The 24,971-nt window shown below is 41.6% G+C and overlaps 1 protein-coding gene across 5 annotated transcripts in view; it reads left to right on the top strand.

Annotated features, from left to right (window-relative positions):
• The window catches only part of ANKRD46 (ankyrin repeat domain 46), an 82,420-nt gene that overhangs the window by 52,956 nt on the left and 4,493 nt on the right, over positions 1 to 24,971 (top strand). The window contains exons 1-4 of one of the 5 annotated variants that reach the window (XM_037048286.1): positions 1,849 to 1,942; positions 17,474 to 17,573; positions 19,944 to 20,274; positions 21,604 to 21,762. In XM_037048286.1, the coding sequence (XP_036904181.1) occupies positions 19,964 to 20,274; positions 21,604 to 21,762 (470 nt within the window). In that variant the 5' untranslated portion in view covers positions 1,849 to 1,942; positions 17,474 to 17,573; positions 19,944 to 19,963. Of the gene's footprint in view, positions 1 to 1,832; positions 1,943 to 17,473; positions 17,574 to 19,943; positions 20,275 to 21,603; positions 21,763 to 24,971 lie in introns of those variants that run through there. The other 4 variants (XM_037048288.1, XR_005066802.1, XM_037048283.1 and 1 more) reach the window with 4 other exon arrangements.

The raw sequence follows: 24,971 nt of genomic DNA, 5'->3' as shown, positions 1-24,971 counted from the left end.
ATGCAAGGACAAAGGCTGAGGTTAGAGAGAACAAAAGATGCCACATTGCTGGTTTTGAAGAGAGAGGAAGGGGCCATGAGCCCAGGGATGCAGGCAGCTGCTGGGAGCTGGAGAAGGCAAGGAAACGGGTTCTCCCCTCGAGTCTCCAGAAGAAATGCAACACTGCCAACACTCTGAGTTTATCCCAGTGAAACTGATCTTGGACATCTGACCTCCTGAACTGTAAGAGAAGTTATTAGTGTTGTTTTAAGTCTTCTAGTTGGTGGTAATTTGTTATGGCAAAATTAAGGAACTAATATAGCCTCCCCTTGTACAGGCCCCTTCCAAGAACCTGGAAGGGACTCCAGAAGTTTGTTTTGGTCCAATGTTTTTCTAAAGCTTGCGAAATTAAAACATTTTCACTACGATTGTGCTGTCTCTGCACTCAGACTCCCCGAGGCTTTCTCCTCCTTTGGGTGAGTAGCATGGAGTGCTGAGAGACATTTTTGGACTCCGGCTAAGCATAAATGAGATTGGGGGTACTTTGGTTGCATTTAGTGGGATAAGTTTCTGTGGTTCATGGTCACTTCCATACAGTGCTATGTTGTTGTTGGAGTGTGGAGGTGGTTTCTGCGAACCCTCCTTATGCCCACTGTGCTAAGTCCCCAGGTGTGGTGACATGAAGGAGTCACAGAATATGTGTAGCATGCAATTCATTCTCTTGATCTCATCAGGGAAAAACGCTGTCTGCATAGTCCCTACATTTTTTCTGATCAAACAAAAGCAGTAACTCATGAAGAAGGAGAGGAGAGATACATTTAAATAGAAGTAATGCATAGGCTTTCAGATTGTTTGATAAACCAATTAATGAAGAAGAGTATGAATTGTTTGAACACTTTGGGAAAAGGTTGAATTCTTAGCTGATTTGACATAATTTATGGGCATCAGTGAAAATATTATTAACACACAACCACAAGGAGGACATCCATGATAAACCAGTTAATAAATGTCATCAATTTGAAGAGTATTTAATATTCATGATTAGTCACTCTGCACAAGAACACGTGAAATGCCCTGAAATCTTATAATTCTCTTATGAAAGAAATTTGATCGTGGTTTTCTCAAATTTGACAATAATCCTAAGGAGTTACGTGACATTTCCAAGAACCAACTGTCAGACTGAGAAAGAGCCCTTGAGTGGTGGGTATGAGACATCCTTAGGGTGGCTGGTTGAACAAGTGTGCCAGAATTCAGAGAAGGGACAATCACTGTGCAGAGGAAGCCTTCTTGGAGGTAGGACCAGAGCTGATAAACTAAGAAAAAAATGTATTTTCAGTAAGTGAACTTCCCACCATCCCACCACACAATTTTCAGTTTTGGCTGTGCATATGTATGTTACATTTAGGCTGGGAATCCTAAAAAGTGGGATGTAAATAAACCGTTCTTATTGAAAAATAAAGACTCAGGGTTATATGTTACAGTTAGAGTACTCTAGTTGCTATTACTGATATATTGCTTTGAGTTATAGAGAGGACTTAACCTAGCAGCCAGCAACTATTAATTGATGCCTATCGTTCTTCATAAAACAGTCCTTACCTTTGAATCTTCGTTTAATTGAGGGATTGAATGCATATTTAGAAAAGGACGTGAAACTCGCAAAATGCTCCGGACTCAGATGGGAGAAAACACTTTTAGCTCGTCTTCCCCTTCTCCCATGCCACAGTTTTGCTTGGTACTTTGTCTAACTCAAAGACTCAGGTTCAGATGTGATGGAGAGCCGCCTGAGCCGCGGTGCAGGCTTCCCGCCTCCAGGGGGCGCTCGGGCCGCCGCAGCGTGAGGCCGCTCTGGCTCACATGGAGGCTCCGCTCGTCTCTGTGACCCGCTTCTCACCTGGGCCTGCAGCCGCCGCCTTCGCCGCCGGGAGGGTGTTGCCGCTGTCATTTCTGTTCCGACGAGTCGAAGGTACCTGAGAGGGGCCCAGTGGACCTCTCCAGGAAGGGAGCCACTGATACCTCCCCCGCTGGCCCAGAAGCTCCGGAGGGACGCGGCCCAGGGCCAGGCCGAGGGGCCCGAGGTGGGAGGGAGCCGGACGGGTCCCTGCGGGCCCGGGGTCTGTGCTGCTCGTGGGCGCCGGGAAAGGCCTGCGGGGCGGTGGGTGGGGGGTGCCTTTGCGGGTGAAGGCAGTGGGTGTCCTCGGGAGGGTGCCAGCTCGGATTTGTCAGCCGCGGCGGGCCTGCGACGAGGCGCGCGCCAGGGGACCTGGGAGGTACCAGGTCCTAAGTCCGAGCCAAAGCCCCAGCCGGCCTCTGGTTGTTAGGCCCGGGCGACACGTGTGCTTTTGCCGCATTAGCACAGACTACAGTACGTGGTCGATTATAAGGAGTCCTCAGTCTAGGCGTGAAGAGAAGCCGTTGAAATGTCCAGAATGGCATCCGGCCCCGGGGTGCCGGTGTTCAGAAGCATCATTTGCCCCTTGATTAACTTGCTGTGCTGAGACGCAGGTTGTTTACTCACTAGATTTTGCAACACAGTGCTTTGCCTCTAGAGAAAAATAACATTTATTCTGCAAAACGGTCCACAATGTTCAGAATATGAACATACTGAGCTAAAAAAAATACCATAGAATAGTAACACTTCTCATTCCTTAAAAAATAATGGTGGCACCAAGGAGTTCCTGGCTTAAAGAGCTGTGGTATCAGTGGTGTAGGAGTTGCAGTAATAGCTATCCTCAAGTGCTTGCTCCATGTCAGACATTGTGCTGCGTGCTCTAAAATACCTAGTGACTTTAACCCTTGGAGCAATCTTATGAAGTAACATTTCCATTTTACAGATAAGGAAACTGAGGCACGGAGTCTAAATTAGTTTGTTGAGGGTTAGCAAAGGTAGCATGGGCTGAGCTGGGGTTTGAGCCTCTTCTCCCTTACTCCAGTGTCCTCTGTGTAAGATTTTGTTGCTGTTGTTTTCATATGCACACTGACTGGGGATCACACCGCAACTTGGGTTTGTGCCCTGACCAGGAATCCAACCCCTAACCCTTCCATCTGGGGGATGATGCTCCAACCAGCTGAGCCACCATGTTGGCCTGTTGCTGTTGTTTTTATGAACTTGATTTGTAGCTTGAACTGGTTTCCCTGTGTTACTGCCTGGGTGTCCCGAGGATATGGCAGCTGGCTTTCTTCAGTGGGAACCATCCATGAGAGAGCAAAGAGGTGGCTTGGATGTTTTTTTATTGCCCTAACTGGGAAACCACTTTAACCGTATTCTGTTTGATAGAAGTGAATCAGCAAAGCCATTCAAGGGGAGGAGATTTAAACTTCACCTCCTGAAGGGAGGTGTATCGAGGAATGTGTGGGCATATTTTTCAACCGCCGCAATGTACTTATGTAAGTGATATGATTAATGCACAAAAATGCAAAAGAATGCAAATATAAATGCAAATTTGCAAGTACACCACAGGTGTATTACTACAATTAGAGTTCAGCAAGGTTGCTGATGTGAGTCAATGCACATGCGTTAGTTTCACTCCTAGTATTAGTAATAACTGAGTTAAAATTGTAATAAAAAAGACTCCAATCATAGCAGAAATTTATTTAAAGATAAAAGTTATAAAGTATGTACAAGACCTTCATGGAAAAATTATACAAATGTATTAAAAGATAGGAAAGACTACTCAGATATACAATGTTCAAGGATGGGATAACTCAGTGTAGTAAACAAAAATTTCAGTAAGAGTTCAGTGATGTAAGACCAGAGAATCCTTACATTCAGATGGAATAGAAAATGAGAAATAATTGTTACAGTGATTTTGAAGAACGAGATTGGGAGACTTGCCAAACATGGTATCAAGTACTATTGTAAAGCCAGCATAAGTAAGGCAGTGTGGTATTGGCACGCGCATATCCCATAGATTACCAGAACAGAGTAGAAAGCCAGAAACAGACACACATAAACAGGTAATTGACATTTGTCAGAGCCCTGTTGTCTGGTACAGTGGCTACGACCACATATGACTTTCAATTCTAAATGTAAGGTACCTAGCATGAATAACTGCACTGTTGGTTCTCAGCATTCTGGTGTTCTAGTGTTTGATGCTGTTTTAAAGTATTTTTTGTGATATATCTTTGTGGAATTTTTGGCTATTTAAAAAAAAAGTAAGTCTTGGGACATAGCAAGGGAATTATATGTTCTATTACAACTTTCCAAGTGAATGAATAGTGCATCTGTTTTGAAAAGATATTCTGTATTTCCATGACCTCAGAAGAAGGAAGAAAATTGTCAGAGCAAATTCTATATTACAAAAATAATTCTAACAAGTTTGGAGACTTTGCAAATAAGTAAAATAAGAAATTAACATGAAATTAACATTTAATGTTGAAATTGATTCAGGTATCCTCGATGAAATTAAGAGATTAAGAAATTGGAAATGTTTTCTTTGACACAAGCTAGCTCATTATCAATAAGGTTTCAGTTTCTGCAAAAATAAAGAAATAATGAAAAGGACAGAGAGATCTCAAAGAAGAGATGAAGTGATTTGAAGATGGAGTTGGTAATTATATTACCATTATGTTGCCTCTAGTTAGTATAGATTATTTAGCATCTGGAAAAATTTGCCAAAAACATGCTAACAACTCATTTGCAATGCTTTCTGAAAAAAATCAAATTTATTTTTAATTTTTTGTGATTATTTCAGTTTTCTTTCCTTTTATACAATATTTTACTTTTCTCCCAGTTTGTATTAGAATGACAGTATATACTTAACACATTTTTATAAGTTTGTATTTTTATTTGATGCTCTGAAATGTTACTAATTTTTAAATTAGAGATGCATTCTACATTTCATTTTACTTGTTAAAACATGAATCTTGAATTTGAAAAACCCCAGTGTTAACACTAATATTTCCATATTATATGACATAACTATTGAAATACTCATGCTATCATTTTGCTTTAATATTGTATTTTTGTCTAGGATGTGCCTGCTGTGGAAGGAATTAACAAATGTGGGCTTATTGTTTCTAAATAATTTCTACTTCTCAGACCTTAAAAGACTCAAGAAATAGACATGTGATCATGATTTCTCTTTGAGTGTGGTATCAGTTTTAATGGTGTCCCATTTTAGGCCGTATATTTTGGTCTAGTTATATTCTTTGACCAACTTCAATGAGTGTCTTCATGCCTGTTGTTACCTTTTAGACATTAAGGCCAATTTCCAGGCTCCATTGGATGAGTTACTTGAATGCAGCACTTTACATTTGGGCCGTGTATTCATTTAACTAAAAAAGTAGAAAGTATAGACTGAGCACTTAGTATGCAATAGGCACTGCTGGACACGGTGGGTTTTGTTGAACAAGACGAACAAGCTCCTGTCCTCAAAGAGCTTACATTCAAACGGGCAGGAATACAGTAAACAAGAAAATTCTAGATGGGATAAGAACCAGGAACAAAGTAAACAGGGCGACATGAGAAGTAACTTGTGAGGATAAGTATGTTTGAGCTGAGACCTAAGTGCTGGGTATGAGCCCGTTGAGTAAAGATCTAGCCAGGAAATAGGTTCCAGGGGAAAGAAGAGTAAGTGCAAAGACCCTGAGGCAGGGAAGAGTTGAAGGGAGCTTAAAGGAGGCATGTGGGGCTAGAGTATAGAGACCAAGAGGTGTGGGTGGTTAAAGATGGAATGACTTAGGCAGGAGCAGAATCATTTGGATTTTGTAGACCATGGCAAGGATTTTGAATGTTATTTTTAAATGCATTGGGTTGACATTTACCTATTTAAATCAAGAGAATGTAATGTGATTTATGTGGGGGTTTTTGTGTGATTTATGTTTTTGAAAGTTTTTTTTCTGTGTAGAGAAAGTAATTGTACAGGGGCAAAAGTAGAAAGTAATTGTACAGGGGCAAAAGAGCGGTTAGGAGTTTATTATAGTGGGCTCAGGAAGGAGTCATCCTTGGACCTTTGGAGCTACTGAAAAAGTTTCTTAGCTTGAACTCAATGTTCCACAAGCACAGAATGGAGGTGACTGGGGAGAACGAGACTGAGAGACCAATTAGAAAGGCAGAGGAAAACTTCGTGTATATGGTTGTGTGTTAGAGCCAGAATTAAGAGTAGAGGCAGTGAGGATACAAAGCAAATAGAATTTGAGACACAGCAAAGAATGAAGAGTAGACAGGACTTCGTGTCTGATTCAGAGTCAAGAGGAAAAAAGGCATCGAGGAGGATGACTGGAAGCCTGGGCTGCTAGAGACATATCAGTACCATTGTCAGTACCGCCTTTGTTGTGCGTGTGTGGAGCGTGGGTTTCAGATGTGATGTTGAGGTGAAGGCAAGACACACGGATGGGACTGTTTGTAGAACTGCCCCGTGTACTGGTGTGCTAATGCATATAGTACGGCTGCGACCTCTTTGGAGTTCTCTGCTTGCTGGCTTTGCCCTCGAGGAGCACCACACTCTTGAGAGTTCCTCTCATTATTGCCCCTGATCCCCTGAGGATGGAAATCATTTTACTGATGTTCAGTGATTCACCCTTATCATCGATGTGGGAGTCCTTTACCCTTAAATCAGGCTGAACTTTTTTAAGGGATATTTTTACTCAGAAACTAAGCAAAAAAAAATCTAGTGTCTTATATTCGTCTATTGCATTATTGTTTTCAAAGTTCCTCTTGTATAAAAACTCTGTGAAGTAGATAGGGCAGATATTATTATCCCAGTTTTCAAGTGAGGAGACCAAGGCACCTGGAGATTGCCTTCTCAAGATTGTGCCCTAAGAAATGGCAGAGTCAGGAGCCAAGATGCAAATCTTTGGTTGGTATCTAATCTTCAAAGAACAGTTCCTGATAAACTCACAGAGCTCAGATCTCTCTGTTCAAGTCTTTGAGTCTGCCTTCACTGTTGATAGTCTGTCGGGTTGTTTTTCCTCGCTGCAACCTCAACTAGATTCAGGTTAGCAGAAACCCGACGCTGAGATTTGGTCCGATTCCCATTTCCTTCTAGAAGTTTTTATTTTTTCCTCCAACTGTTAGTCCCCTCAGGCCTTCCTCTCTGGCGGTGATACTTGTGCTCATTGTTCTTTCTTCTGTATGCCCTGGTCCTCTGGGTTGGGAAGGCACCGGCTTCCTTGATGGATGTGAAACTGGGAGTGATCTGCTTTAAAACCATTGGAAGGGACCAGAGCCAGCTGGAGAAAGTTAGGGAAAGTCCTGCGGACAGGTTTCTTTCTGCTTGATGTAGCCAGAAGGGGTCTCAAGGAGAGGTCGTGAGATGTAAATAGCAGACGTTTCACAAGGTGTGAGGGCGTGGAGTAGGTAGAAGATCCAGAGGTAGCCGTCAGCACGGGGAGTTATGGGTTAAATGGGAGGTGGAAACACATCCCAGAGGATAAAACCCAAGTGAGGTGACTGAGGTGCAGTGGAAGTACAGGTATTTGACCCAGAAAACTTTGAAGAACTCTTGGGTTAATCTTTGAGTGGTAAGTTACCTACATGAAACCATCCAGTAATATATAACGAGGAACTACAATTCGGGCCAGAGAAGACTAGAGGGAAGTGGTGTGAAAAAGCAGTGTGTTTGGTAAAAGTATTTTAGATTTATTTGCACTAGTGTCACTGGGAAGGATGTGCTGAAATATCAATGGGCAATTTAATAGTTACTTTGCACTCAAAAGTTTGTCTTTAATTTGCTCTTGTCTCTGTTCCTATACTTTTTCTGCCGTTTAAGATGCTAAACATTTCATAATCCTAGATCATTTTCCCAAATCCAAAGTTGTGAATTTTGATTCATATATCCAAATATAAGAAATTTATTCTCCCATCTATTATTTGAAGACAGTGAAGTCATTATCTTTTGATAGCATTTTATTTTACTTATTGATTTTAGAGAGAGAGAGAGGAAGGAGGAGAGGAGAAAAAAGAACACTGATTTGCGGTTCCACTTACTCGTACATTCATTGGTTGCTTCTTGTGCTCATATGTGCCCTGAGTGGGGATCGAATCCACAACCTTGGCATTATGGGACAGTGCTCCAACCAACTGAGCTAATAGGCCCGGGCTTGATAGCACTTTAAAGAACCGCTTTTCTGTCATCAGTATTTTTGCCTGACAGTATGATCTTCTTGAGTACAAGAACAAAAGTTCTGAGTCATAATTATTCAAACTTAAAAAAACCAACCCCACTCTTTCGCACAGTTTTATAGTACATCATACCCCTATTGACAAGTCATCTAGAAAAAAATGTTTTGGGTTTAGACATTTACCGTATTCCACATTTCCTCAGTATTTGTCATAGAACAAATGACAAAATACAGGCAGGCACTGCCTGACAACATTTTGGCTAATGACAGACCTCATGTAGGACAGTGGTGACATAATGTTGTAGTTGAGCTGAAAAATTTCCGTTGCCGAGTGCCGCCATGGCTAGCCATCACAGCATCAGGGTGCGGTGCATCGTCACCGTGTTTGCGGTGACGCTGGCGTCATCCTCCCGCCCTGCCAGTCGCACTGAGGTGCAGCACATGCGATTGCATGCAGTACACGATAGTTGATAATGAAGAACTGTTACTCGTTTATGTATTTACTATACTTTTTATTGTTATTTTACAGTATTACTGTACCTATAAAACGTTACGCTGGCAGTGGCCTCATACATCTGGTGTTTATCATGTCTCTTGATTTCGTTTTCTCTCGTTTTTGGTTTAATCTCATGTTGTACGTGTCATACCGGCTTGTAACCTAGGGACAACTACTGTACCGTACAACCGAGGTGTGTAATGGGCCATACCGCCTAGGTTTGTGTAAGTGCGCTCTGTGATATTTGCACAACGATGAAATCGCCTAATGCGTTTCTCAGAACATAGCCCTATCGTAAGTGGCATGTGGCTGCATTAAATAGCTTTGAGAGACTGAAAATAAGGAGCAGAAGGAAAATGAGGTTTGTGTTTGCTAAAATTAGCAAGCGATTTTGACTATGTGAAGGGGAAAAAACCCTTGAGAAGCGGTTTCCTGGAAAACAGCAAATCTGGGAGAGCTATGTGGCTGTTAAAACTTGAGATCCTTAGTCACTAACCACTCTTTTCTGTGTTGGTTACTGTGACCTGGTGGGTCAGTAAAAATAGTTTCATTAGGAATTTGCCAGCCTTCACTCCCATGCCTAGAAGTTCCACTAAAACTCTGAGCACCTGGATGTGAAGCCAGCCAAGTCACGGATCTGCCATTCTAATAGGGGAGGCTGGGTGGGGGCCGGGTCTCAGTCAGAAAGAGGGTTCTTGCCATTCTTTGCCCCTCCCACCAGAGTTATTGTACTTAAGAAGCCGCTTGGCAAGAAGCCAGGCTTGCCAACTTAGCTCTGCGTTAGGATATTGGCATCCCCACTTCTTGCCTCACGTCTTAGGCTCCCAAGTGGCAGCATGAGGAAAGCTCCAGCCAAAAAACACAACTTCTGCCTGAAATCTTCCACGTATTTTTATCCTCCTAAGCGGGGCTAGGAAACCAGGGGGAAACATCCTCATGTGTCTTTCTCGAACCTAGAGCCATTTCTAAGCGTATAATGCCCTACTTTGTTGTTCCTGGGTATCCAAGATGCCTCCCCAAATAGGTTACCTTGGTCTAAAGGAGCGAGAGCAGGAAAAGGCGACAGGCCCTCTTTAAAGCCTCAGACACACCCCTCAGCTCTCTTAGACTCTTTACTCGCTTCCTTCCTACCAGAGGTCTCGTCCTTAATTTTATTTTCAGCAGGGAGAAAGGGAATTTCTAACGCCCCATGTAGTGGTTCGTAGTGGTTCTTTTGTGACCATATGTAAACGTGCTGTTTTAAAAGGCTATATGTGCTAACACCCAATCTAACACATAGTTTAGGGTGTGGAAAGTGACACATTACAATAGAACTGTGAAAAATAAACTATTATATGGGTGCTGTAACTTACTTTTCTTCCATGAATCATGAATATGGCTACAACCTTGTGGGTGAGGGCTAGTGTGTGAAGTAGCGTATAAAGTCACAGCCCCTCCATGCCCAGTCTCCTTGTCCATAAAGTGAGGAGACTGGGTGAGGTGATCCAGGGTGACCGTTCCAGCTCTCAAGTTTCACGGAAACATCTAAGTTTCTCCTAAGCACAGTCTCGTGCCTTCGAACTACTTCAGGTGAAGTCTGGTTTAAATTTTGTGGACTATTTAGAAAGTAGGAGTAATTTACAAAAGTTGTATTTTCTATATTTTTAAGTAACACTGAATAAATGAATAAGCAAGAATACCATTCTTGTAGCACTTTAATCCTGTGTAAATGAAATCTGCTAAGGTGGTGGGTTCAATAAGGGTTAGATTTGGAATAGGCCTAGAATCATATTTGTGCTACTCATTTGCTTGGGAAACATTTTTAAAGGAAGGTTAACTTCATCCTAACTCTGACTTTTCACAAATTTGGAATTAGTGAGAATTATCATAAGTAACTGAATTTAAAGAGAAACTTCAGTGGCTCTCTTCTTGCTTTATACCTACCCGTACTGGATGCTCAAGTTGCACTTGAAGCCCAGGTTGACCACAAGGTGGCACTATTAGGCCATATAAAGTGCTGCTGTAGCTAGAAAATTGTTTTAAAAACGAATAACTTTTTACAGGAGTACTATATGTATGGAAATGTGCATGGAAAACTTCAGCTTGACCTCTCAGTGCTTATTTAATGTCTTTATTATAGAATTATAAGTTACAGGCTTGAACCTTCCAGTGGGAGGAAGTCCCTCGCTAAGAATTTTAAACATGGTAAAATTATACAGTAAAGATTGTGGAAAAGACCAAAAGGTATTAGAGAACCATCAAATATCCAAGATTACCAACATTTCCTTTGTGAGCAGTTAATTTTGATTTATTTTAAGCTAATATCTATAAAACTTGGGTTGTAACTAAATTTTAATAACACAAACAAATAATAAACTAATATAACTATTATAGGAAATAAGTATGGGAAATCCTTTTTTGGTGTTTTTTGATTTCCTGATGGAGACAGAACATTTTAGGCAGGTGTTTTCTCACTACTCCAATGCGTAAGAAGTACTTGAGAAGAATGAGTCTAGGAATTCACTTCCTGTAACATAGAAAACATTCCCAAATATTTTATTGTTGTTTTCTCACACTTTAAAAACCTTACTTTGTGTGAGCTGCCTGCAAAGGGTTAATTCAGAAAACATGAGCTGCACTGATGTTTCCTGTAAAGTAAGGCGCACTCCTGGGTATTAATTGTTTCTCCGTGGTTTAAAGAGAAGTGTATTTTCAATAAAATGATTGTAAGGGTTTGTGGACTAGAACTAATGTTTCCCTTTCTGTAGTCTTTGGTGGGAAGATTTGGTAAGCTGATTTATTATATTAAGAAAAATCATATAAAAACAAACTCAGTGACTTTACTTGTTCACACATAACATAAGGATAATGATACTACTTACCATATAGAGTTTTTATGAGGATTAAACCAGTGATTACAGGAAAAGGATTTAAATAGTGCCTGGAGTATAATAACCTAGTAAATGTTAAATATTACATATTCAGATGTTGCTAAGCAGTTGTTTGCATACTAATAGCAAATATACATACAAGTCCTTTTTTTCTCTTTTCATTAAGTTTTGATTCCTAAGAACCTCTACTAAGTAATACATGGTTAACATACTTTTAATTATCACATACACTTAAACATAATGACCTGGCCTCCCTTATGGTAGTGTTCTGCAATTCACACGTTCCACGTAAACCGCACCTTTACCACACTCATAAAGCTGGCGTTGAAGAAGTCCCAAAGTTAGGAATTTTAGACCCGGTCAAAACAGACTGAACTGTTAGACATAAGGCGAAATGTGAGTTCTCTGCAAATTTGGAAATAGGATAAAAATGTATCTGCCAATGCTGGATCCAGATCTGTCTAAATATCACTCTTACTGAACATCTGGTAATTATTTTTGAGCCTTGGAAGTAAAATTTGGAAGGTTCTACCTATGAACTTCCCTCTTCAAATGTCCTTCACAGTACTGGAACACACCGAGAGGGTCCTATACTCAATTCCTTTAAAAATTGACTTAGTGCCTTGCTTTCAGGAAGAGGCCTGCCTGTTTCCTACATTCAGAACTCAAGGAATATTCGCATATTTTGTCTTTATTTTGGGTAGGTAACTCCAGGGTTAAAAATTGGAATCCTAGCCAAATGGTCTATGAGAATTTATTTCCCAGGCCCTCCTGAGACAACCTCCCAAGAAGTAAATGAAGACCCTGCGTCCAGCTTAGTTTAAGATGAACTATAGTTTGGGATGAATTGTAAACTAGAATCTTGGAAGCTGCGTAGTGAGCAAAGCAAGCATTGCATCGAGGTAGCTGTCACAGAGAAAGGATTTGCCCGTAAGTAAATGAGGCTGGGTCTGCAGCCCCGCATTGCAGTCAGACCATGCATGTGGCACACCTTTTAAAGACATTGTCTGAGAACCTGTTATGATACTCAGATTTTGACCAAAAATATTATTTAAAAATTTGCTTAGACTGTTTTGACTGTCTTAAAATGTCAGTGAATCCAAAACTCTGTAATAGAAAAAATAGAGGGTAAATTTTGTTTTGATATGCTAAGAAACTCAATAAGAAAGTTACGGTGCATACTGACAGTAGAATGCAACCATTACAGATCGTAACAGAAGACTGGTGACATGGAAGGATGTTCACAATCTAGTAAGTGAAAAAGGTTAACATTAATATGCATTGTATGGGTTAAGTATACATATTCGTACAGAGAAAAAATGCTAGAGACTATAGCACCAAAATATTAATAACAGTCACTTCAAACAGTCATTTCTAGTTGCTAAGATTATAGGTAACTCTGCTTTTTGTCTCTGTTCGTATTTATTTTCTTAAATTTACAATGAACTGTAGAACTAGCCCTGAGAAAAGATGTTACTTTGAAATCCTGTTGCAGTGAACTTAATGGAGTGTACGTTCAACAAAGAATGACTGGATTTTCCTGCTTCTGGCCTTTGACAAACGCTGCCCCAGCACCATGTCCTCACGCAGGGCACACGCATAGATCAGACCGCTTCTTGCCATCTGGAGACATGGTTAGGCAGGGAGTTTGCAGACAATTTTGAACAGGCAACAAAGGTTTGTGCGAGCCATTTTCTCTTTAACTATCTTGATAACTGTACAGAGGCCGCATGGCATGTAGGAAATATCTGAGACTAAATTCGAAGGCCACCCTGCCCTTGAACGCTTGTGGCCTGAGATTCACGAACTTCTCTGAGCCTTGGAAATGAAGGCCCCTTTTAGAGAAATATGGCTGCCAAAGATAAGCAGACTGAAGAAATGTGTTATCAGTGTTTGCGGAAGAATTTAAATTGTTAAAATTCTTACTTGTTCACAGCTAGATTTCTTACAAATAGGGCTTTTTCCCTGCCTAATATCTGTGGATCTGCACAGTGCTTAGGTTTTAAGAACAGTAATTTTAAAGTGCTAGCAGTTCAGATGTAATGACTTTATTGGAAGTTCTTGTTTCACGGTTCTTTGAAGTTATTTTATATATTAAAATAATTGATCCTTTTAAAAGGGTAAAAATTGACCAAGAGAGTATAGAGAATCCTGATTTTGAGGTTTCACTTACAGTTTAGAACTTTTTGTTGTCACTGGAAAATGTAGGCGATAGATGTGATAATGTCACGCTTCAGATATGCTGTGTGTTCCTTGCATTTTGCTGAGGTGTCTGGTGTTCTGACCTCTGGGTAAAGTTGCTGTGTAGGCACAGTGTAGTCAGTCCTTCTGTCCGGGGAGTGTGCCTCTCCCAGTGACTTTTCAAAATGAAAAAGGAATTGATACATTGTATACAGTTGGTGATACTGGGTGTAGAAGACCAATTGAAAGTTATAATACACATATGTTAAAGTAGAACATGTTTTTTTTTATTAGTTCTTAACCATCAAGAATACTAAAAGTTATGCAGATTGACATAAAAGAAAAATATTTAAAAAAGAATATTAACAAGAGCTTTTCATCAAGTCAGTGACTCACAAGCTTACACCAAAGTCTCCTTATTGTTTGTTATTTGGATTGAGACATTTTAGTGTTGGACTATTTATGTTAGGATCTCTTGTAACTGAGTTTGGGTGACGGCCTCGTCCATCCTCATGCAGCTTCAGGCAGTGCCACCGAGCCCGGGGCCAGGAGTTTTAGACACGGACCGTGCCAGCATTCTGAGACCTGCCCACCAGAGCCCTGCTTTTCCCAGTCCCGGGGAGTCGGCCTTTGGGACAGCACTGTTCCTTAGGAAGCAGGCCATACTGAACAAGCTGAGGGCCTTCTGGGGCTTACCCATTCCTACTCTCAACTGTGCTGGCGGTTCCCCTCTTTCTCTTCCTTTCCTGGAGGTCGTTACTCCCCACCAGAGGTCACTCACTGTTAGGAGCCTCTGCGTTATCAGCGGATCAGTGTTCCCTGCCAGCTGTCTTCAGTACAGCAGAGGACTGGTCCCCTAGAGTGGTCCGGTCTTGGGAGGGCAGTAATTGTTATTTTGGGGTGCTTACGTCATACAGTTCGTAAGTAGCTGATGTGAGTTTCAAACTCAGGCTCTCCAGCTCCAGATACATCCTGGATGGAGTGGGCACTCTTTAAACAGCCTCTGACAGTAGGACAACCACGTCTGGAGCGTGCTGTCCACTCCTGGAAGTAGCCTTCTCAGGAGAGTCACACGTCACCACGTCTCCCTCCCTCCCGCATGCCCCACCCCTGAAAGCAGCCTTCAGTCTGCCTGGCTTTTGCATCATTCACCAGGGAACAGACTCCCCTCCGTGAATCCTGAAAGATACCAGTTCCCTGTCCACACTCGCACATTAGTGCCCCTAACTCTCCTTGTGGGATGATTTTTACTACTCCCTGCCTTTGGTGAACACCAGGGCGTCTACCTTAGCCCTTGTAAGTGCTCGGGCCATGAGCTCTTCCATAGCCTCTCACTCCTGGTTCCTCGAGGCATCCAGACAGACGACTCCCGGGAAGACCTTACGTTTTTCCTGTTTTTATATCGGGAGGGTGGGCACCTTCAGACTCAACAGTATTGTTGTCAAAATCTTTAGGCCACCATACAGCACAGCAGTTGCTCCTGGTTCTTTGTCCCAGGGAAACAAAGATTTACATTCACATAAAAATGTGTACCTGAATGTTTAGAAGCTTTATCATAGTAACGAAAACTGGAGTCAGCCAGATGTCCTTCCGGGGTGAACAGTTAAACGAACTGTGGTACCTCTGTATCATGGAACACTACTTAGCAACGAAAAAAGAAACAAACTATTGATATAAACAACCTGGATAAATCTCAAGAGAATTATACTGAGTGGAAAAATAAAAAGCAATCCCCAAAAGTTCCGCACTGTGTGGTTCCACTTACATGTTTGAAATGACCGTGCCACAGAAATGGAAGACAGAGCGGTGTTTCCAGGGCATAGAGGTGGGGCGGGAGGGCAGTGGGCGCAGCTGTAGAAGGGCAGTGCGAGAGGTCCCCGTGGTGATAGAGAAGCCCCGTGTCCTGACTCCATCAATGTCAGTATCTTGGGTGTGGCCTCGCACTATAGTTTTGCGCAATGTACTGTCGAGGGAGACGGGGTAAAGGGTATGCAGGACCTCTCTTGTCAGAACTGCATGTGACTCTCTAGTTATCTCAAAAGGAAAAGCTTGATTTAAAAAATCTCTAGTCCTCTTGATCTCTGGGACAATAGTTAATTTGCATCCTCATTTTGATTTACTGCCACAGCTTCTTGAGGAGGCTGTGAACAGATTTCTAGTGATCAGGGTCTAGTTGGGGCCTTGGACACCGTCTCGGCAGGTTTCTAGGAATCGGGTCTAATGCATTTGTATACTGTTGTTTGAAGTCACATAACCTGTAATTTGATCAAGTTCGTTTTCTTACGGGGCCTAGTCATATCAAAATATTACAGCAGAAATAATGTCTTTCTGTGGACTTAAGGGAAATTGAAATTACTTGGGGGGTGGTGTAGCTATGTGATCAAGCAAAACCCGTCTCTTCCGTAATGTGCACCCTACTGTCTTCAGAGTAACCCCCCTCCACTATTTTACCATTGAAAATTAAGGCCAGAGTATATATTAGAGAGAGGCTTTCGTCAGGGAGACTCAGCTCCAGGACTCAGGACAAGAAAGGAAAATACTAGGCTTTAGGTGAATCAGAATACTTATTCAAAGAAATTGACTGTGTGGCTCTGTGATAGGAAGTTTGGCTAAGCTGGTATTGTAGAATTGCAGAAAACCAGGAAACAGTTGAGCAGGCTCGGTGTTTTGTGTATTATGAGTCATCACGTCACTCGTTTACCCACTTGTGGGACTGGTCCTGGCATATAGTTTGTCAGTCCTGGTCTTCACTTCCAGCCCGGCTCTGACAGCCCTTGTGAAACAACCTGACTTACATTGTAAGTGGTGCTTCATAAAGTACCATTAATTATTTCTCTGGATAAGCTTATTTAAAGGAATTTGATAACAGTGAATGTGAATGACTACTGAGAAGTTAATCTGAATTTGAACCAGAGCTGTAAATTTGGGATTTAGACTTTATGAGGGAGAACCCCCCAAAAGACCCCAGAATTATCTTCTGGAGGGTGGGCCCCTTGCACTACAAACTCCCCTGACTAAGTAAGTGTTCTAGGAACGCATCTGTATCAGCGTACCAACTGGCGTTGTTGTGAGAGGGTGCATTCAGCTTCAGTTAAATTTTTTTTGCAGACTCAAGGCATTTGCCGATTTCGTCGCGGGTGATTTATGAGCGCACCTGCCTATCCCACACTGAGTGTTCAGCAGTTTTGACCCAAAATAGCATGACCCTTTTGCCCCACCCTCCCTACTCACCAGATCTTACCCAAGCAACTTTGTTTCCCCAATGAAAAAGGCCTCAGAGGGAAACATTTTGCCCATCTAGAAGAGGTGAAACAAAATATGGCAGAAGCACCAAAAGGCATCAAAATCCCTCAAGAGAGCAGTGGGGTGGGACAGATGGCACTCTGGACATCTCCGTGTGCCGAGGGGACACCTGACGGGCTCCAACCACAGCGTGAAGCGGGAGCAGCCCCCAGTTCAGGAGGGAGGGGTCAGCCATGTGGAGAGACTGCAGGTAGCCATGAGCCAGTCTTTCACGCTGAGAGGAAAAGAGGGGGCAACCTGAGGAGGAGGACTGGCCACCATTTACGTGAAAAATATGCATTCTGAAGTCCAGGGACTCAGAATGAATTTTTGAGCTCAGTTTTGTCTCTACTGCTGAACCACAATTTGGTTCTTTTTCTTTTATCTTTCTGACCATTCTTTCTTGTTTGTGGACAACAGAGCTACTCTTTAAGCCCTTTTCTCCTTCCTTTTCACTTTTCTTACTCGTCAGTTACTAGCCTCACAAACTGAGATCTTTCTGGAAAATGTCTGCAGGCCCCATGAGTTCGCCTGCATTTCCTGGAACAGTGAGTCCCTTTTCACACCACACCTTTGTTATAACCGAATTTTCTATTTACTCTAGATCCTTGCCGTTACATTTCTGGATATCCTGTTGAACCTTCTTAAGAATTCAGAGAAATTGTCAGGTGACCACTGAAAAAAGATCTAATCTTAAGGCTTACGTGAGTATTTTCTGCTGTGGCCTTGCTTTAAGACAGATTCAGTTCTATGAGCAAAATGAAAATGTTATCATCGAGCTTATTAAATTTGGGGGTGAGATTAGCAGTTTCTCAGGAGCACAGAGAAACTCACAAAGCACAGTGTACACTTATTCTTCCTTAAAAAATAGACCCGAAAAAGGCTTTTCTTCTCCCAGTGAGCCAACATTCAAAAGAATCCCAGTCTGCAAACCACAAGAATTCTTACTGTGTTTTAACCAAAAATACCAAGTAAATTGTTTCTCAGAATCTATTCATACACAGTTTAACCAAAACACATTACTTCTTGAAAAGCACATATGTTGTATTTTATTTTTAAAAAGTTTGTGATAGCTTTATGTTTTTTAACGATCCAATCCAATGAACGAAGTAGGGGAAAATAGGCAGATTACCCTCAAAAGAAAATGCTTGACAATTGTACTGAGTCATTTCTTCTCATTGGGTTCATTTCTTTAAAAAGTATTACATAATGTTGTAAGCCGAAGTTTGTTTTACCTTGATCTCTGTAATTCTTAGCCATAGGCAGAGTTTTCCCATGTTTAGACTTACCCGTAACAGCCCCTCTCACTCTTTACATCCAACGGGTCACTAAGCCGAGCTCATTTTACCTACATGTCCCCGAGTGGTGTGCCTGTCTCTCCACCACTGCCACTGCCTGGGGTCAGGCTCTCTGCGTGTCTTGCCTGGGTTTCCACAGTGACGCACTGATTGACTTCTCTGTCTCCTACCTCACCTCCCCGTGTTGCCTACAAAGCAGTCTTTCTCAAAGAAGAATATAATGAGATCATGGCCTTTTCTCGGCTTAGCACCCTCCAATGACTCATTATTAGAATTCAGGTACAACAGCACGGAGTTGTTGGGAAGGTGAAGTAAAACTCAGTCAGAAGCCCTGGTGCCGTGCCGGGCTCAGCGCAGGCCTTCCGCCCCTGTTGCTGTTTCCCTTTGCACCGGGAGCCCGGACAGCCAGCAGAACTCAAGTGTAAGGGTGCCCAGGACTAGAGGGACCAGGAAAGCCAGGCTAAGAGGAAGAGGGGCCGAGAATCTCATCAAACTCCACAGCCTTGCTTTCCTGACACCCTGAGGTCAGGCACAAGAGGAGATTGTTCTTGCATCCAATTCCATTAGTGTTCCAGAAAGGAAGACTTAGGCTGATAAATTACAAGCCACGCTCATCTCTGTCTGACTAACCTTCAAGTAACCTTCCAGTGGGAGTCATCGCCATAATAAACACATCAGTCTCTGCCTTTGTGTTTTCTTGTTTTGTTTTCTCTTCAGTTTCTTAGTAAAGATTTGTCAGGTTTTCACTTATTTTTACATGAACCAAGAGAGGTCGGGGGGAGAGAGACAGAGAGAAAGAGAGAGGAAGGCACACAGGGAGACAGTGAGAGAGGCACACAGAAAGACGCTCAGAGGCGGGGGACAAGACACAGGGACGCGAGGAGACCCCTGGGGCAGACAAGTATCCATGAAGGAGATGTGGACACTGACTGGTCAGGCTGTGTTACTCAGGTGGGTGAAGCATTACCGTGGACACAGTTGGCATCGCTGCCTTCGCCCCACCTCTCTGCTCGCAGACAGACCTGGTTTTCCTCATCGCTCCGTCTTCAGACAGCGGGGGTTTGGGAAAGTCAGGGAAAGTCAGGTGTTTAGGCAGCTGTAGAACAGAGTGGAAAAGGGTCAATACTGTAAAAAAGATGGGCAGTCTGAATCAATTTTGTGATATTTGTAATTTTTAAATGAAGTTCGTTTCTTTCCTTAGTTTTTTCTGTTAAAATTAGAAATTTGTGCTGTAAATACAGCATTTAGTGGGGCTTTATTGAGTGTTGTTTTGCTGTGTTTTGTGCTAATTTGGTTAACTTTTGAGCAGATAGCTCTGTTTGCCATATAGAATGTATCAGATGCAATCAGGAGCAAATATATGGAGGAATTACTTTGTTTAAATGAGAGCGTCGGCACTAGCGCGTGTGCACGTGGGTAGTGCTCTGAAATCTGAGGATCGCGTATTTATGGTTTCTGACAATGCAGTAAACTTAAATCTAAGCAGTTACAGCTTGCTTAACTCTAAAAATGTCTCGGTATTTTTATATGACGAAAAGCAAAATAAAGCTTTACAGTAATTTAACTGCAATTTTGACCCAGAAGATATGAAGGAACTAAGACGTTATAATGGCCAATAAAATGTAATTGATAACTTGGATGTTGTTTCTGTTTGGTGAGGTACTTTATCAGAGGCCAAAGGCCAGGAAGGATAGCAAAAGGTGCTTTCTAAATGACTTTATTGTCTTGATTTAGTCTGCCTTCGCCAAACCTCACTCGCCTCATGTTTCATTACAGGCATCCGCCACACCAGAACCATGTCCTACGTTTTTGTAAACGATTCTTCCCAGACCAATGTGCCCTTGCTACAAGCCTGTATTGATGGAGACTTTAACTATTCCAAGAGGCTTTTGGAAAGTGGCTTTGACCCAAACATTCGCGACAGCAGGGGCCGAACAGGCCTTCACCTTGCAGCAGCTCGTGGGAACGTGGACATCTGCCAGTTGTTGCATAAATTTGGTGCTGACCTTCTGGCCACGGATTATCAGGGGAACACAGCTCTTCATCTCTGTGGTCATGTGGATACTATTCAATTCTTAGTTTCCAATGGACTCAAAATTGATATTTGGTAAGTCCTCTGTGGTTTTTAAAGTCTAGTCATTTCTTCCCATTAGTCTCTCAACCAGTGGGCTAATCTTAGAGTCTGTTGATTTTGTTTTCTCGCTGATCAATTGTAGCAATGTGGTTAGCAAGGCATTGAGAACACGGAGTCTTGTTGGGGGAGCAAGAGAACAAGGGCTGACTTCCCGATTCATGCTGAAGCAGTGTCAGTTCTATGAAAACAGTAAAGAAGAATTAAAATTTATTGAACATCTATTATGGGTTGGGCACTGTGTTTCCTTATATTAGCTCATTCAGTCCTCAGAATAAATAGTTCTTGCAGTAGCTTTTATCTTCATTCTACAGATGAAATAGTTGAGACAGGAAGGGTTAAATGACTTAACAAAGGTCACGTAGCCGGAATTTGAACCTTGTTCCACCAGATTCCAAAGCTTCTTTGCTTTTAGTCATATGATATTCCATGCTAGCTTCATATTCTCTGTGGGGCTCAGAATCCTTTTTATCCTGAACAATTTAAGAAGTGGTTCTCTTTGTTTATTTTAGAGGTACTTTTTCTCTTAAGTGGGAAAGATGTCAGGCCACTGTTAAAGCTAAGCTTGACCTTTAAACTGCAGTTACATGCTGCCCTATTTATTGGTCCTATACTGTCCCTAACTCTGAATAAGACAGTAAATGCTCCTGTTCCCATCAAGACGGTACGCGGTGGGGACTGACTGCAGGGTTTGATGTCAGCTGGGCTCCGTCCCATTGTTAGTGTTAGATGGCCAGGTGAGTCAAGGCAGTTTATTTAGTTGCATTTGAGATTTTTTAAAAATTCTCAGACTTTTAAAAAAGATATAAATATTCTTTCCATAAAATGTAAATGTCAAAAATGAATCTAGGTATAAAGGACACATGGACAAAAACTAGAGTGGGTGGAAATGGGAGGGAGGTGGGGAGGGCTGGATGGGTGGGCTGGGATGGGAGTAAAAGACAGAAAACTGTACTTGAACAACAATTAAAATAAAATTTAAGTAAATTAATTAATTAAAAAACATAAAATAAAATAAAATAAATGAATCTAGAATTAGACTTTCCAATTAATTTCTGGAAAGATTCCCTCTTTTTCTTTTATTTATTCTAATTTATTCATTCTTCTGCCTATATATTCCTTTTCCTTTTTCCTAGAAGGAAAAAAAATAGGTTAATTCAAAGTTCAGGTTTCAACTTGACTATTGGTTCTGCTCTGGATTTTAATTTTAACTTAATTGGACTTATACCTTCTTCACTGTCTTAGGCACTAACAATGTAATGCAATCACTGTAATGACCTCTTTGCTTTGATAACCTTTTTAAAGCAATCATCAAGGTGCTACACCCTTAGTTCTGGCAAAGCGCAGGGGCGTGAATAAAGATGTCATCCGATTGCTGGAATCTTTGGAAGAACAGGAAGTAAAAGGATTTAACAGAGGAACCCACTCAAAACTGGAGACCATGCAGACAGCTGAGAGTGAAAGGTACTTAAGATATAATTTTTTAATGGGCAAGTCACTCTAAGTCCCTGGATCTTTTATGACAACTTCGTGAGCTTTATATTTATTTGCTTTCAAGTACAAAGCTTTGATACTTTCTTTGAACTTCATGTAGGTCCCTATGGCTCCAGATTACAATTGAGAAGCTATTAACAAAGTACTACGTGCCCGCATGCACATAACGTTCTGTGAAGGGAAACCTGCTGCATCAGCAGTGCGAGGGAGAAGGGCTGGTTAGAGCTGAATGTGCGGGAATGAAACAGGAGTCTGAGGATTTTAGTACAGGTCACGGAAGGAATGAGATTTCAAGAAGGGAGAGATGAGTAAGGCTGAGAACTTGGGCAGTATTAGAAAAGACCAAGAAGGTCGTTTTGAGGGTAGGGAAGCAGACTGCTGAGGAAAAGTAGATCAGGAGGAGAGAAAGTAAGACAAAATTTAACACATACTCAATTCAGAGATTTAACACATACTCAGTTCAGCAATGTGAAAATGAAAGTGACTTTTACATGAATTGGAACGAAATAAAATTTGGGCTCCTGTCTTAGGTCTCCCATCATTTCTCATCTAAAAGCAGTTCAGAACAGAGTTCAGGGAGCTCTGAAAGGCGACGAACCATTTTTACTCCTGGCCTCTGGCTCAACAGAGAAAGTCAGCCGGCCAGACTTTGTTGGACTAGCATGGAGGTTCAGCTGGCCAGATTACACCGGGCAAGGGCCATCAGCTTCGTATAGTCTCACCCCACAGTTTTCAGTGGGATACATTTCAAGGTCCTCATCAGCTGTTGACCCCATAGCTGATTGATCAGATTTGGATTTAGGATCCCGTAGACCACCGATACCATCAGGGTCATTGCTTCTTTGAATTCTAAATGAAACCCTCTCTGTTTTTCATCGTTCACACTTCAGTTCCTTTGTGCCCATGACTGCTTTCCTTCCTCTTCATGTACTGCCTGGGATACTCCTTGGGGACCATTAACTCTACTCTCAAGCTTAGGACTGTTTTGTTTAGATACTTTCAAATATTTATTACTGTCCAAAGATATGAAAGAGTTTTACTTCTAGAACAGTGCGTGCTTCCCTGAGTTATCACTGAAAGCTGATAAGTAGATCAAATAAGCAGGAAGTCAAAGATGCATTTGCATGCCCTGTTTCTCTCACCTGTGTACTTTGGGTCAACTGTCAGAATGCCATAAGCAATTTAATAACATTGTTATCTGTTATTTGTCACAGGTTATATTTTTCCAAAATGTATTTTCATCTTTCTAAACAATAGTAGTAGATTAAGTTAAGCTTATTTTATTTTTTTAACATGAGAAATATCCAAGAATGTGCTTTTGTTTATTATTTTTGAGACATTGCTTGGTATATTTGTTAGGTTAATATATATTTTTTTAAATTATATTTAATTGATTATGCTATTACAGTTGTCCCAATTTTTTCCCCTTTGACCCCCCTTCACCCAGCACCCTTCTACTCCCTCAGGCAATCCTTACATCATTGTTCATGTTCATGGGTCATGTGTATAAGTTTTTTGGCAACTCCATTTCCTACATTGAACTTTATTTACATCCCTATGGCTATTCTATAACTACCAATTTGTACTACTTAATCCCTTCACCTCTTCACCCATTCCCCCAAACCCACCTCCCATCTGGCAACCATCTAAATGCTCTCCGTTTCCATGATTCTGTCTCTGTTCTTCTTGTTTGCTTTTTAGATTCAATTGTTGACAGATCTGTATTTTTTGCCATTTTATTGTTCATAGTTTTGATCTTCTTGTTCTTAAAAAATTCCCTTTAACATTTCATATAATAATGGTTTGGTGGTGATGAACTCCTTCAGTTTTTTTCTTGTCTGGAAGCTCTTTATCTGTCCTTCGATTCTACATGATAGCTTTTTTGGGTAGAGTGATCTTGGCTGTAGGTCCCTGCTTTTCATGACTTTGAATATTTCTTGCCAATCCCTTCTAGCCTCCAAAGTTTCTTTTGAGAAATCAGCTGACAATCTTATGGGAACCCTCCTGTAGGTAACTAACTTCTCTTGCTGTTTTTAAGATTCTTTGTTTTTAAGCTTTGGCATTTTAATAAATATTTTATTTATTTATCTTTAGACGGGGGAGGGAAGGAGAGAAATATCAATGTATGGTTGCCTCTCATGAGTCCCCTGCTGGGAACTGGCCTGCAACCTAGGCATGTGCCCTGACTGGGAATCAAACCGTGATCGTGTGGTTCGCAGGCCCGAACTCAATCCACTGAGCTACACCAGCCAGGGCAAGCTTTGGCATTTTAATTATGATGTGTCTTGGAGTGGGCCTCTTTGCATCTATTTTGTTTGGGACTCTCTGTGTTTCCTGGACTTGTACATCTGTTACTTTCACCAAGTTAGGGAAGTTTTCTTTCCTTATTTTTTCAAATAGATTTTTAATTTCTTGCTCTCTCTCCTTCCAGTTCCCCTATGATGTGACTGTTGGAATGCTTGAAATTGTCCCAGAGTCTGCTTCCATGATCCTCGTTTTTTGGATTCTTCTTCCTTCTTGCTGTTCTGATTGGTTGTTTTTTGCTTCCTCATGTCTCAAATCAGAGATTTGATTCTCAGTTTTGTCCACTCTACTGTTGATTCCCTGTAAATTGTTCTTTATTTCAATTAGTGTATCCTTTGTTTCTGACTGGATCTTTTTTATGCTGTTGAGGTCCTCACTAAGTTCCTTGAGCATCCTTATAACCAGTGTTTTGAACCATGCATATGATATATTGCTTATCTCCATTTTGTTTAGCTTCTTTTCTGGAGTTCTGTTCTCTTCTTTCATTTGGGCCATGTTTCTTTGTCTCCTCATTTTGGCAGTCTCCCTGTGTTTGTTTCTGTGTTAGGTAGAGCTACTATATCTCCCAGGCTTGATAGAATGGCTTAATGTAATAGGTGTCCTGTAGGGTCCAGGGCCCATACCTCTCTCATTACCCAAGCTGGGTACTCAAGGTGTGCCCACTGTGTGGGCTGTGTAATTGATCCTCCTCTCATAATTGATCCTTGATTATTGTTGGCGCATCCAAGGTAGCCACCACCTGTGTTCTGTCTGGGGTCACACGTCATTATCTACAAAACAATCTGCAGATGGCTGCTGCTTGTGCTGAGCTTGGAGGTGCTCAGGAGAGACCAAGCTGTGAATCAAAGCCAGCTGCTGCTAGCGTTGGGCCTGGG

This window comes from Sturnira hondurensis, unplaced genomic scaffold, assembly GCF_014824575.4.
Source record: "Sturnira hondurensis isolate 20B ecotype Veracruz unplaced genomic scaffold, ASM1482457v3 Scaffold0006413, whole genome shotgun sequence".
NCBI lineage: Eukaryota > Metazoa > Chordata > Mammalia > Chiroptera > Phyllostomidae > Sturnira > Sturnira hondurensis.
This window is presented reverse-complemented; position numbering and strand designations above follow the sequence as displayed.